Source organism: Hyperolius riggenbachi, chromosome 12 (genome assembly GCF_040937935.1).
Source record: "Hyperolius riggenbachi isolate aHypRig1 chromosome 12, aHypRig1.pri, whole genome shotgun sequence".
Lineage (NCBI taxonomy): Eukaryota > Metazoa > Chordata > Amphibia > Anura > Hyperoliidae > Hyperolius > Hyperolius riggenbachi.
The window spans coordinates 34,110,289-34,123,394 of record NC_090657.1 but is presented as its reverse complement, the minus strand read 5'-3'; the positions used below and the strand labels follow the sequence as shown (position 1 = coordinate 34,123,394).

Sequence of the window (13,106 nt, the reverse complement as noted above, 5' to 3'; positions counted from 1 at the left end):
GGCATGTGAATATACCCAATGCAAGTCACTAACATAGATAACTGTGGGGGCACTGTTCATTTCAACTGCTTGCTTCTGGAGGATTCAAGACCTGAACAACATTGGTTGACTCATTCTGACAAAGGGGAAGTCTGTAACTGTAACTGTGCTGCAAGAAATTAAATGAAAACTCAAGCACCACTCAAATAACATACTGGCCCACAGGAAGGTCTCCAGAATCTCAGACACCATCTCATATCTACGGGTAAAAGGGAACCTGTTTCATGTTGGCAGGGGGGTAAATAAATCATGTGGGCTCCCAGCAAAACTTTGGTAGGACCTTCCCCCACCCAATATTTACACCCTTTTCCTTGCCAATCACTTGTGGCCCTCACAGTTTTCAGAAGGAGTAGAGCTCTGGGCTCCTCTGCGATTGCAGGAGCTGCTCCCTTGTAATTACACCCCTGCATGTTGGCTGTGGACCAATCTGCAACCTTAACAATTTGCAGGAAAGAGATGGAGTCTTCACGATTTAACTGAAAAATAAACAAAGTACTTTTTAAGCCAAGTATACTTAAAATTACCTTCCTTGTTGCTTGAAAAGTGGTGTCCAGACACACTTAAAAAGAAACAAAAATTATTTCACAGAATGTGAAAGACATAGGCTTGCAATACATACAATTTTAATAAAAAAAGACTTTGATTGTCTACCCAAGGATGCTTGGAAGATTGTAAACAGAACTCCAAAATGCAATATGTAGAGCTGAAGAACTTTTCATTACTTACTGGATATCATGACCTTCAAGAAGACGCTTGTATGTGGCGATCTCCATCTCCAGGTGGGTCTTCTGGTCCATCAGTATTTTGTACTCATGGTTCTGGCGTTCCAAATCTGCCCGAATCTGTGCCAGCTCAGATTCCACATTGTTGATGAGACATTGGAGTTGAGCAAGCTGTGACCCGAAAGTGGCTTCTGTCTCGGCCAATGTTCCCTCTAGTGCTGATTTCTACAATAGTGTGAGTACAGTATTATATAAAATTATACTGTTAATGATATTATGCTGCATTCAGACATAAAGGGCCCAATCCAATTCCCCTTGTCTCCTAAGATTTCTCCTAGGTGATATTTTCACATCTTAGAAATAAAATGCCTTTTAACCTCCCTGCCGGTATGATTCCATGTCGCGCTCGGCCACGGGCGGGTTTTTTTTGCCTATTTTTTTTTTTAGCATGTAGCTAGCCTAGCGCTAGCTGCATGATTCTCCCCTCCCTGCGGCGTCCGCCCAGCCCCTCCGATCCCCTCCGGCGCATAATCCCAACAGGAAATCCCGTTCTGAACGGGATTTCCTGTATGTGCTTCCCCTGTCGCCAAGGTGATGATCGCGATGACGTCATCGACGTCATGACATCAGACGGGGTCCCGATCCACCCCTCAGCGCTGCCTGGCACTGATTGGCTAGGCTGCACAAGGGGTCTGGGGGGGGGGCAACACGGCGCGGCGGGTAGCGGCGGATCGGCGGTGATCGTATAGAACACGCAGCTAGCAAAGTGCTAACTGCGTGTTTTAAAAGAATGATGCAATTCGGCCCAGCAGGGCCTGAGAAATCTCCCTGCGCGGCATAGCCCGAGCTGAGCTCTGGCTTACCGCCAGGGAGGTTAAGCCAGCAGCACACAAGAAAATACAGTACTTTGTCACCTACTTTTTGGTACTTTTTCATTTGCAGAGTGCTGAAAGGTTATTTTAAACAGAGATGAAAAATCATCTCCTAGGAGAAAGCTCAGGAGAAAAAGTCAATTGGATAAGGGCCATATGCAATTCACTTTCTCCTGAGTTTTCTCCTAGGGGATAACTTTTTAACTTCTTTTAAAATAGCTTTTCAGCACTTTGCAATTGGAAAAGTACCAAAAAGTAGATAAAAAGGGGACTATTAAAGTTATAAAAACTATTTTAAAAATATTTTCTTGCTTGCTGGTGTTTGAAAAATCATCCTATTTACAAGTTGTGAAAACATCACCTATCACCAGTATTGGTGATGTCTCAAACAGAACCCAATCCTCCACAAGGAAACTTAGGCAGTTGCCCAGGGCCTGGAGAAAGACTAGGGGCCTAGTTTATGCTAGCCCAGGCATGGGCAAACTCAGCCCTCCAGCTGTTACGGAACTACAAGTCCCACAATGCATTGCAGGAGTCTGACAGCCACAGTCATGACTCAGAAAGGCAAATGCATTGTGGGACTTGTAGTTCTGTAACAGCTGGAGGGCCGAGTTTGCCCATGCCTGTGCTAGCCCCACCACTTCTTACCAAAAGAGAAGCCAGCTAGCCATTAAAGGTGGGCCCAAAGTTGTTACTTGCTTAGGACCCCATTTCACCTTCATCTATCTCTGGTCTCAAACCAAACATCTCTGCTTGTATTTGTATTGCCGGCTGTCCTGATTGTACGGAGCTTTGAACGTCTGATGTATCTATGCCTCCCACTATTTGTTGTGTACAATGTACAGCACTATGTAAGATGTTAGTGCTATATAAATTAATATTGTCACAGTATATATAAATAATAATAAAAAGAATAAAAATACTTATTTTTATAACTTAAACCAAAATTTATACCATGCTCTGCTGGCTCTGCAGCTCGATCTCCAGAGTCTGGACGTTACGTCTAAGATCAATGACTTCAGTTTGGACGGACTGCAGTTGTTCAGAGCCAGAGGCCACTTGACGATTCAACTCTTCGCTCTGTGGGTGGTAAAAAATAATATACATACGTGGAAAGTATATATGTATGTAGAAAGTTGACATGATATCATAGTCAGAATATTGTACTTATTTTCTATTAAGTCAATAAATATTATCATATATCTTATATCTATAGTTAGCAGCACAGTTTATATACTCTGCTATAAGCCTAGAAATGTATATCTGACTTACTAAGTAAAAGTACAGGGGTCGATTTGTACTCGAGTAAAAACTAATTTCTGACTCATAGCCAGGGGCGTAACAATAGACCCTGCAAGAGATGCAGCCACAGAGGGGCCCAGAAGCCACGGGGGGGGGGGGCATCCTGTGAGAATGACAACTAAGGGCAAGGAGAGAAAAAAATGTTATGCTCTCTGCACAATTGCAGTCTAATGACTGCATCTGCTCAGCCACTGATGAGGGATCATACAAAGTTTTGAAGACAAAGATGTGTGCACTAGCCAATTGAATAACATAGGTTCTGGTGGGGTGGGTGTGTGCACTTGGGGATCTGGAGGAGTGATTGGCTGCACTTAAGGGCCAGGAGAGGTTAATGTTAAATACTTTATACAGTGCAGCCATTAACCCCTCCTAGACCCTATGCATTGTCATTAAATTTGCTGGGTAGACCTATACTTGAGTCAGTAAAAATTTTCAGCTTAAAAGGGTCAAATTTTGGGGTCGACTTATACTCAAGATCGAGTATATACTCAAGATTCAAGGATATACAGTATATACATATATATATATGTTTGGAGCCACGTCCAGGAAATCACTGCTTCTGCGCCCTGGCCTCCGTGTAGCCAGCGCCGCAGGGGATGTCGGTCAGGCGTCCGGGCAAGGCTGAAGAGGAGAGGCCTGCGGTCAGCCATCCCTGTGGTCCTCCTAGCGAACGTCCGCTCCCTCCCCAACAAGCTAGATGAGCTGAGACTCCTCAGCGACAAAAGGGAACTCGGTAACAACACCCCAGTCTTTTGCTTTACTGAAACGTGGCTCCATGACGACATCCCTGAGAGCGCCCTCCAGCTCCCAGGCTTCAGCCTCATCCGTGCAGACCGGGACAGCACCCTCTCTGGGAAAAAGAAAGGTGGCGGCATCTGCTTCTACATTAGCTCCGCCTGGTGCTCAACCACCTCTGTACTGGCCAAGAAATGCACACCAGAACTTGAACTCTTCCTCATCAATTGCAGGCCAACCTACTCGCCCAGGGAGTTCTCCTCCTACGTCCTCGCGGGCGTGTATATCCCTCCTGATGCAGAGGTAAACGCTGCCCTGCGGGATCTCAGTGATACCATCATGCAGTGGGAGACGGCCCTCCCGGACTCGCTGTTCATTATCTTGGGGGATTTTAACAAGGCAAACCTCCGCAAAGAGCTGCCCCGCCTCCATCAGCACATCACCTGCCCCACCAGGAGTGCCAACACCCTCGACCATTGCTACACGGCCCTGAAGGATGCATACAAAGCGACACCGTGGGCAGCCCTAGGCTCATCTGACCACTGCATCATCCACCTGGTACCTACTTATAAAAGGCGCCTGGAAACCTCAAAACCTGTCATTAAGTCATCCAAAGTGTGGTCAAGTGAGGCTAAACTTCAACTTCAGGCCTGCCTTGACTGCACAGACTGGAAGGCTCTGGAATCGCCTAACCTGGACGAGTGGGCAGACAATGTATCCTCGTACATCAGCTTCTGTGAGGACTCCTGTATCCCAACAAAAACCTTCAAACTGTATCCAAATGATAAACCGTGGTTCTCAAAAAGACTACGACAACTACGTCACAGCAAAGAAGCCGCACATAAGTCCGGCAACCAGGTGGAATACAAGAAGGCAAGAAACAACCTAAACAGAGAACTGAGGTCCGCTAAGAGGGGCTACGCGGAAAAGCTGGAACAAAACCTCTCCTCAAACGACTCACGAGCCGTGTGGAAAGGGTTGAAGGCTGCCACCAACTACAAGCCCCCCCCTCAGCATGCCACACCGAGCTCGAAGCTTGCCGAGAGTCTCAGTGAATTCTACTGCAGATTCGAGAGTCAGCCAGCACCTGCAGGTCTCCCACAGCCACCTGCACAATCTGCCACTGTAGCCCTAGGCCCTTACTCACACCCACCATCAGTGAGGGAGGCGGATGTACTGAAACACTTGCTAAGGCTAAATGCTAGGAAAGCCTCAGGTCCGGACGGTGTGTCGCCAGCCTGCCTGAAAACCTGTGCTCGTCAGCTCGCTCCCACCCTCTCTTCCATCTTCACGAGGTCCCTCCAGGAAGGCAAAGTTCCCGCGTGCTTCAAGAGGTCTGCCATTATCCCTGTCCCCAAAAAGCAGGGCATCCTCGACCTCAACAATTTCAGGCCCGTGGCGCTTACATCCGTGATCATGAAAGCTTTTGAAAGCATGGTGCTACCTCTCCTTAAGCACTCTACTGAGGGACTGCTGGACCCACACCAGTTCGCGTACCGGGCGAACAGGTCCACAGACGACGCCATCAACATCTGCTTGGAGCACGTATATGATCACCTGGATAGACCGGACTCCTACGCCAGGATCCTCCTACTGGACTTCAGCTCAGCATTCAATACTATCAGCCCTAAAATACTTCAGGACAATCTCGCTGCGCTAGGAGTCCACCCCACCCTACGCCTGTGGATCACGGACTTCCTCACCAACAGGTCCCAGGTCGTTAGGCTAGGCACCATCTCCTCACAACCTAGGATCACCAACACAGGGGCCCCACAAGGCTGCGTCTTGTCGCCGTTCCTGTTCTCTCTGTATACGAACAATTGCAAATCCACTTCGGACTCGGTAAAAGTAATCAAATTTGCCGATGACACGACCATTGTGGGTCTCATCACCAAAAACGATGAGAAGGCGTACCGCCTCCAGGTCGAAAGCATATGCAGCTGGTGCAGAGAGAACGGTTTGGTCCTAAACACAGCAAAAACGGTGGAGATGATTGTTGATTTCAGGAGGCGCGCCTCTACCCCGCCTCCAATCCACATGGATGGTATGGAAGTGGAAAGAGTCCCCAGTGTCCGCCTTCTGGGCACAACTATCTCCAATGACCTGAGGTGGAACACCAACACCGCCTCAACACAGAGGAAAGCCCAACAGAGACTTTTCTTTCTCCGCCAACTGAAAAAGTTTGGTATGGCCCAAAAACTGCTGACAAATTTCTACTCAGCCACGATCGAATCCGTCCTATGCTCTTCCATCCTGGTCTGGTACTCCAGCTCCTCCGCCAGCGACAAGCTCAAACTGCAGAGGGTCATCAAATCTGCAGAGAGGATCATCGGGAGATCCCTTCCCACTCTGGACCTCCTCTACCACTCCAGGCTGAACACCAGAGCATTAAAGATCGCCAACGACCCCTCACATCCAGGCTACCGTTTCTTTAACCAGCTCCCATCGAGCCGGAAACTCCGGTTCCGATCCATCTACACCAGGACCTCAAGACATAAGAACAGTTTCTTCCCCTCTGCTGTCAACCTTCTGAACTCTCACCATGGAAATGCCTATCCCCACCCCACAATACCTAGACGCACTGGGGCACTTTGCACATAGCTCAAGCGTACTTCTTGGTTGTTTCTTTTATTGTACTGTAACTTATGCCATTGTCTCCCTCTGCATACATGTTCTATAATGTTCTGTTTTTTTTCTGTAAATGTTCTGTTACTACTGCATGCCCTCTATCTGTAACTACTGTATACCGTGTATCAGTACCCTGTACGTGCCAAGCCCAATTCCGGGCACGACCCAGTCGTGCTTGGCGAAATAAAGTTTCTGATTCTGATTCTGATATATATATATATATATATATATATATATATATATATATAAATATATATATATATATATATATATATATATATATATATATATATATATATATATATATATACTGTATACACACACACATTTTGTATATCTATCTATATCCTCTATAATAGTCCCCGTGTCTCTGCATCCCTGTGTGCATGTCCATGCTTTGTGCTACTGCGCATGTGCCACACAGGGAGCAGGAAGGGCCAGGGGGCCGGGTGGGCATGGGCGTGTTACAGGAGCGCGCATGCGCGCTGACTGTGCAGCGGTGGCAAAGTTTACGGGGAGGGGAAGGTTCCAACATAGATCTAGTGCCCATTTTTAAATGAGCTCAAGTCTACTAGTACTACATATACTGTATATTCCTGCGTATAAGACTACTTTTTAACCCTTAAAAATCTTCTGGAAAGTTGGGGGTCGTCTTATACGCCGGGTGTCATTGATGCTGGGTGTTACGCCCTATCATGTTACCGCCTCTCAGATCTCCCTGCTGAGGGAGCACAATCTATTCTTCCATACCGCTCTGATAAACAGGTAGGCAAGGAGAGCTGACCAGTCTACTTAAGGAGAGTTGACCAATGCAACAAGTCAATTGACTATATACTATATACTGTTATATACTGGGTAACACATACAGTACAGCACCAGTATCTGTTCATACACAGCACCAGTGCATGATTTTTTTTATTTTTTTTATTTGGTGTGTGTTGGAAGAGGGGTAGTCTTATACGGCGAGTATATCCCAAACTCCATATTTAACTAGAAAAGTTGGGGGGGTCGTCCTATACACCGGAATATACGGGAGATATATATATATATATATATATATATATATATATATTTATGAAATAAGAAAAAAAGAAGAAAATCGGAATAGGAAATAACTAAGTTACCCTCTGTAAGAACATATTCTCAACATCTCTCATGTTCCTTTCCATCAGATTTTCATACTGTTCACGGATCTCAGACAAGGCTCTGTTCAGGTCCACAGATGGAGCAGCATCCACTTCCACATTGACTCTGGCACCTAATTGAGCTCGGAGAGAATTGACTTCCTGTAGGTAAAGCATAGCAGTTACTGTCCCAAAAACATAACTTACTTACGTAAATCAACATTTTTTTTTATTTTGTTTGTGTTTTTTAAAAGACATTTTTTCTCTAAACATAAAATTGTGATAACTGCAGCATGCAATTTTTGGGAGGAAATATGGTGCGAAAACAAGAAACGTTAAATGCTAAATGTATGGTGCTAAAACAAAAAATGTTGAACACATTTAAATCAATAGAACATTCTTTAAGGAAAAAAAAAATATTAAAAATAATGAACTGGAACAGGAAGTAGTTATGGCAAACTCTCTATCTGCATTTAAAGAGGGTTTGGATGTTTTCCTTGCATTGAAAAGCATCTACGGCTATAATTTCTAGGTAATTCCCAGAAGAGTTGATCCAGGGATTTATCTGACAGCCATCTGGAGTCAGGAAGGAATTTTTCCCTTTTAAGGCTAATTGGCCTAGGCCTTGTAAGGTTTTTTTTTTTTTTTTGCCTTCCCCTGGATCAACTGGGATATGTGCAGGTTCAGGATGGTGTTTTATTTTTATTTTATTTATGTATTTATTTTCTGGTTGGACTTGGTGGATGAATGTCTTTTTTCAACTAACTATGTAACTATGTAAACTGGTGAAGGGATCTTTTGGAGCCCTTACCATATATTTTACAATAATTGGCATTGTTGTAAGTAGAAAAACTCCATCAAGGAGTGAGCAATCTGCCTTTCTCCTTAGGTGATGTCCATGTAAAATCCAGTGGCATTACTCATATGGCAAACTGTGATGGGAGTGTTTCAGGCCAGTTTTACACTTCATTTTTGTCTTGCTCCTACCGCATCCCACCGCAACGCTAAAAAACAACAATTATATGACCCTGCAGCAGAGTGCACTGACTGGATTATATGCATAGCATACACGACACATAGAAATTGTCTTGAATGTAACGTACACCGCATTCCAATTTTATTTTTCTCAGATTCTTCAAAATAGTTGACGCAAGTGACCGTTTGCATCATTTTGGAGTAATTAACCATCAGAGAATAATTTTAATGTTATTGAATAAACCTCCGAAAGGTAAAACTGTATGTTTTTAAAAAAATGAATAAGTCAAGTGCACTGACCCAAACAGTGGTGTAGCTAAGGAGCGGTGGGCCCCGATGCAAGTTTTACAATAGCCCCCCCCCCCCGGCACTCTATACATAACAATTGATACGGCGCACCAAAACCTGCCAATGGCAACTACAGTGTCAGAGGTGCAAGAAGGGGATGGGGAACAGTTTGTTATTGATTATCACTATTCAAAGTATCTATAGAAGTGATTATTATGAGCACAGGACCAATAGAGCGATAAAACTGCAGTTGATGGAGACCCCTTTGGGGCCCCTCTGGCTCAAGGGCTGCAATCCAGTCTCAACCTCTGCAACCCCAACCCTGGAACCAAATTATTACACACCATTCTGCAACCCTGGTTCCAAATTATTACGCACCATAGTTTCAAAACATTTTATGGGTTGTAAAGAACATAAGGGCGGATTCACTCAGACTTCTGCAGGGCTTCCAGTGGCATCTCACTCGGCAACATCTTGTTTGGGCTTTCGGTGGCATCCTATTGCGAACAGAGTTTTTCATCTCCACAGGGAGACCCGAAGATTTGGCGGTTACATGCGTCATCCAGTCATCCAGTGTTCTTGCAAACGTCAGTAAACACCCAATACAAATGCTCCCATTCACTTGAATGAGAGTGTTTAGCGATGAGTCCTGGATGCCAGCTGTAAACACCTGACAAGCATCCGTGTGAACCAGCCCTTAGGAGGTCATATTTACTGAAATCAAAAGTAATTTCAATCAAAAGCATCTTAACAGGTCAAGTTACATTTGATAGCAGCTTCACAACTCTTGCTTTCTTTGAACTTGTGAGTTTTTGGAGAGTTTCTGCTTGAATTTCTCTGCATGATATCAGACTAGCCTCCCAGAGCTCCTGTTTGGTTGTAAACTGCCTCCCACTCTAATAGATCTTTTTCTTGAGGTTGCTCCAAGCGTTCTCAATGGGATTGAGGTCAGGGTAGGATGGGGGGAGTTTAATACAAAAAAAAATATTTAGGAAATTAAAGTGGATCTGGGATGAAAAGTAACTTGTCTATATACTTCACTCCCCTCTTCTCCCCCTCCTCCCCTCTGCCTCTGAAATCTCTGGCTAGTAATCTCCTCCTCCTGTCCAGACTGAGCTCCCATAAGCCTTGCTACATGGATCTGAGAGTGCCATGGCACTCTGGAGAAGCTACGGGTGAGGCTTGTTTAGTTTATAGGGAATTAGAGTATTAAAGCAAAGCAAAAAGTTTATCTCGGATCCTCTATAAATATAATTTGTGTAATAATTTGGAATGGAGTGTATTCCCAGAGTACCTACCTCCTCCTGGCTTCTCTTCATTTGCAGAAGTTCCTCTTGGAGGCTATGGACTTGACTTTCCAAATCACATTTCTCCCTATTCAGCTCTTCCAACACCCGACGGAGGCCATTCACATCAGATTCCACATTGCTCCTCAAGCGCAGCTCCATTTCGTATCTGCGTTGGAGCAGTAGAAATAGAAATTTGAGAAATTGCAGGATTCAGTTCATTAATGCTTTCTGTATAATCATTTACATGAAACCTCTAATAGAAAACTTGCTATGCTGTTAAGCTATATACTCACCTTGCAACCCAGGGGGATGAATTCCAGCGACATCCCATGATAACGAGTGCTTCCCGATCAATGCGAACAAGAGTTCAGTCGATCGTGGTACTTTGCACAGGAGTTGTCAGGGATCTTAAAGATCCGCTGGGACGGCCATTACCGATGCGCGTCAGTAAGCATCGTTCACATAATCCTACACATGTGTACACGTGGTGAGATCGCGGAAAGGATTGTGCTTTGCTCAAAAAGTTGCTGGTTGTTGGGCAAATCCCTGGAAAAAATGCATTATGGGGTACAGGCCTTTGCATATAAAAGAAGAAAGCCCCTCAAAAAGACTATACACCTACAGTAGATATTAAAGAGACTATAAGGTCTAAAATATACATGTACGCATGGCGTTTTTCTAAAAAGTGTCCTCAGGATACCTCATCCTTGGAGATGACCTGGGCAGCAACTTCTGGTGGTTCGCACCGCCCCCTTTCAGCTGAGTGATGTGGTACTTTTGTGGCACTCTGTATTGCTGTAAGTCACCACACAGGGCATCTCCCAGGAAGAGTTATACTGAAAACACCTCCAAAGTAATTCAGTATAATTTTTTAAAAGAACGCCATCCACGCAATTAATGTGTATTTCAGACTTCCCCCCCCTTTTTTTCCCCCACTAGGGGAATGTCCTGCTGGGGGGGTCTGATTGCCGCCGCTCTGTGTGGCCGAGTGGGGGGGGGGGGGTGGCTCCTCAAAGCCCCCCTCCACAGCGATTTTCCGTCACCCTCTCTTTCTCTCCCTCCCCTCCTTCCCATGGGCGGCACAGGACGGCGAAAAATCCTGCACCGCATATAATAGGCTTTAGCCTATTAGATGCTGGCGATCCCCGGCCAATCAGAGGCCGGGAATCGCCGATCTTCTTTGCGGCGCTGCTGCGCAGCAGCGCCGTGCGATGTAATCACTGGGGATTTCTTCCCCGCATGTTTACATTTAGCCTGTGAGCCACGATCGGAGGCTCGCAGGCTGTTCACGGAGACACCCTCCGTGAACTGACATGGATGGAAACACCACTTCGACCTGCCGACGCCTATTGGCGTTAGGCGGTCGTTAAGTGGTTAAACTGTTATTTTATAAATTAAAGCAGGTCAAAAGACTAACTTGTTTTTGAAGTCATCAGCAGCCAGTCTGGCGTTGTCAATCTGGAGCACAATCCTGGCATTTTCTATAGTCGCTGAGGATATCTAAAACAAAACAATAAGGTCTAGTTACTATACTAAATTATGTATGTTTTTAATCTCTTGATGGCACAGCTGAGATCATTGCTGTCTATGAAATGATGCTCCATATTATTGAAAGAAGTGATGGCCATAGATTGGGCAGCTTAGCCCATCTTCCATTTTTCTACCTGAAACATGGACGTCTCCTGAGGGTTTGGAATGTGCCCTCAGGCCAGCACAAAGTTACCGTTCCTCAAGTGGGTTTTGGGTTTGGCTTTTGAAGAGGAACTTTACCGAAAATAGTAGTTGGGGGGGGGGGGGGGGGGTAATTAAATAAATTGCACAGTGAGAAGTTAAAAAATAAATAAATTGAAATTCATAATGTAATTTGTTGTTTGATCCACAATGACCCTGCTAGTCATCCTCTTTACTACAGGCAGACAAGAAAAAATACTGACAGCACCAACTGCCATTATCTAGAAACACACTCAGTAATAATGTGATAGGCTAAAAGGTTGTTTTATGGTTTGTTGGTTTGTTTCAACTTAGAAATACTGCTTGCTTGGCAGTTAGAAACAGCCGCTATTTCCCACAATTCAACAAGGTTTACCGGCAGAAAACTGTCATGGCCATAGGCATGTCATCCTACTGTGAGAGGGGTTACACCACATTATCAGCCATGCAGTACACAACCCCCCTCTTCATAATCATTTTCTCGTGGGAAACGGGATATCAACTACCAATTGGGAAGAATTTCAGTCCTGGGTCAAAGTTCCTATTAAAACCCTTAAACTATTAAAATCAAAAACAGTTTCAAATGAATGCCCCCCTCAGGACAGAGAAAAAATATGCCCAGACCTGCAGGATATGACTAGATTGGCTAAATAAACAACCGTTTTCTAGGTTTACTTTGCTATGGAGCAAAATGTTTCTGTACATGTTAAACCTCAGTTAAACATACCAAGGAGAAACAAAATCTACTAAATGTGGTACAATTTTGCGCGTAGATAAGGCAGTAGTTTTAGAAACCCAATTGTATTGGTTTTTGAAACACAACTGCATTTAGAAATACAACTACCATGAGAACCATTTTTTTGGTATTAACCAATTAAAATAGACATTTAAAAATGCCCTATTTGTGCACCATTAGTGCAAATAGGAGATTTACGTAAACGTCAGTTCTGCAGAATGTAGGTACACGTGCACCGTGGGAGAGCATGTGTATGTGTGCTTGTATCTTATCCTTTCAGCTTATGGCATAAAGTGGTTAACTATTAATAATTCCTTACCTGGCCCTGAAGCTCTTGAATAGTCCTGAAGTAACAACTGAAGTCCGGGAAGGTGCTAGGTTGGTTTCTATCATACCACTCTCGAATGTTTCTTTCAAGCTGAGCATTTTCCTGTTCCAGGGATCGCACCTTCTCCAAGTATGAAGCCAGTCGGTCATTCAGATGTTGCATGGTCTCCTTTTCATTGACATTAAAGAGACCATCAGTCTTCCAGCCATTGTGACCTCCAAAGCCACCAAAATGGCTGCTGTGAGTGTGATGACTGTGGGTACTTCCAAAACTACTCCCATGTCCAGTAGAGGTATGCTTGGAAACAGATATGCCTTTTCCTCCAGACCCTCCATGAACACTTGGAGTTCTGTAGTTA

The 13,106-nt window shown here is 44.7% G+C and overlaps 1 protein-coding gene across 1 annotated transcript; it reads right to left on the bottom strand.

Moving 5' to 3' along the window:
- Nucleotides 1–761: 761 nt before the first annotated feature.
- LOC137541660 (keratin, type I cuticular Ha6-like) lies at nucleotides 762–13,105 on the bottom strand. The gene is made up of 6 exons (XM_068263064.1): nucleotides 12,740–13,105; nucleotides 11,392–11,474; nucleotides 9,984–10,140; nucleotides 7,423–7,584; nucleotides 2,588–2,713; nucleotides 762–986 (listed from the first exon to the last, which is right to left on the bottom strand). Exons 1-6 carry the CDS (start codon nucleotides 12,908–12,910, stop codon nucleotides 762–764), a joined length of 924 nt encoding a protein of 307 aa, XP_068119165.1. The 5' UTR covers nucleotides 12,911–13,105.
- Between the last annotated feature and the right edge of the window lies 1 nt (nucleotide 13,106).

Excerpts from the sequence above, each read along its gene's own strand:
- LOC137541660 (XM_068263064.1), bottom strand. The coding sequence starts at position 12,910 with ATGCAACATCTGAATGACCGACTGGCTTCATACTTGGAGAAGGTGCGA. Across the intron at positions 7,585-9,983 it reads TGAAGAGAAGCCAGGAGGAG|GAAGTCAATTCTCTCCGAGC; the intron begins GTAGGTACTCTG and ends CTTTACCTACAG. Across the intron at positions 2,714-7,422 it reads AGAATATGTTCTTACAGAGG|AGCGAAGAGTTGAATCGTCA; the intron begins GTAACTTAGTTA and ends TACCACCCACAG.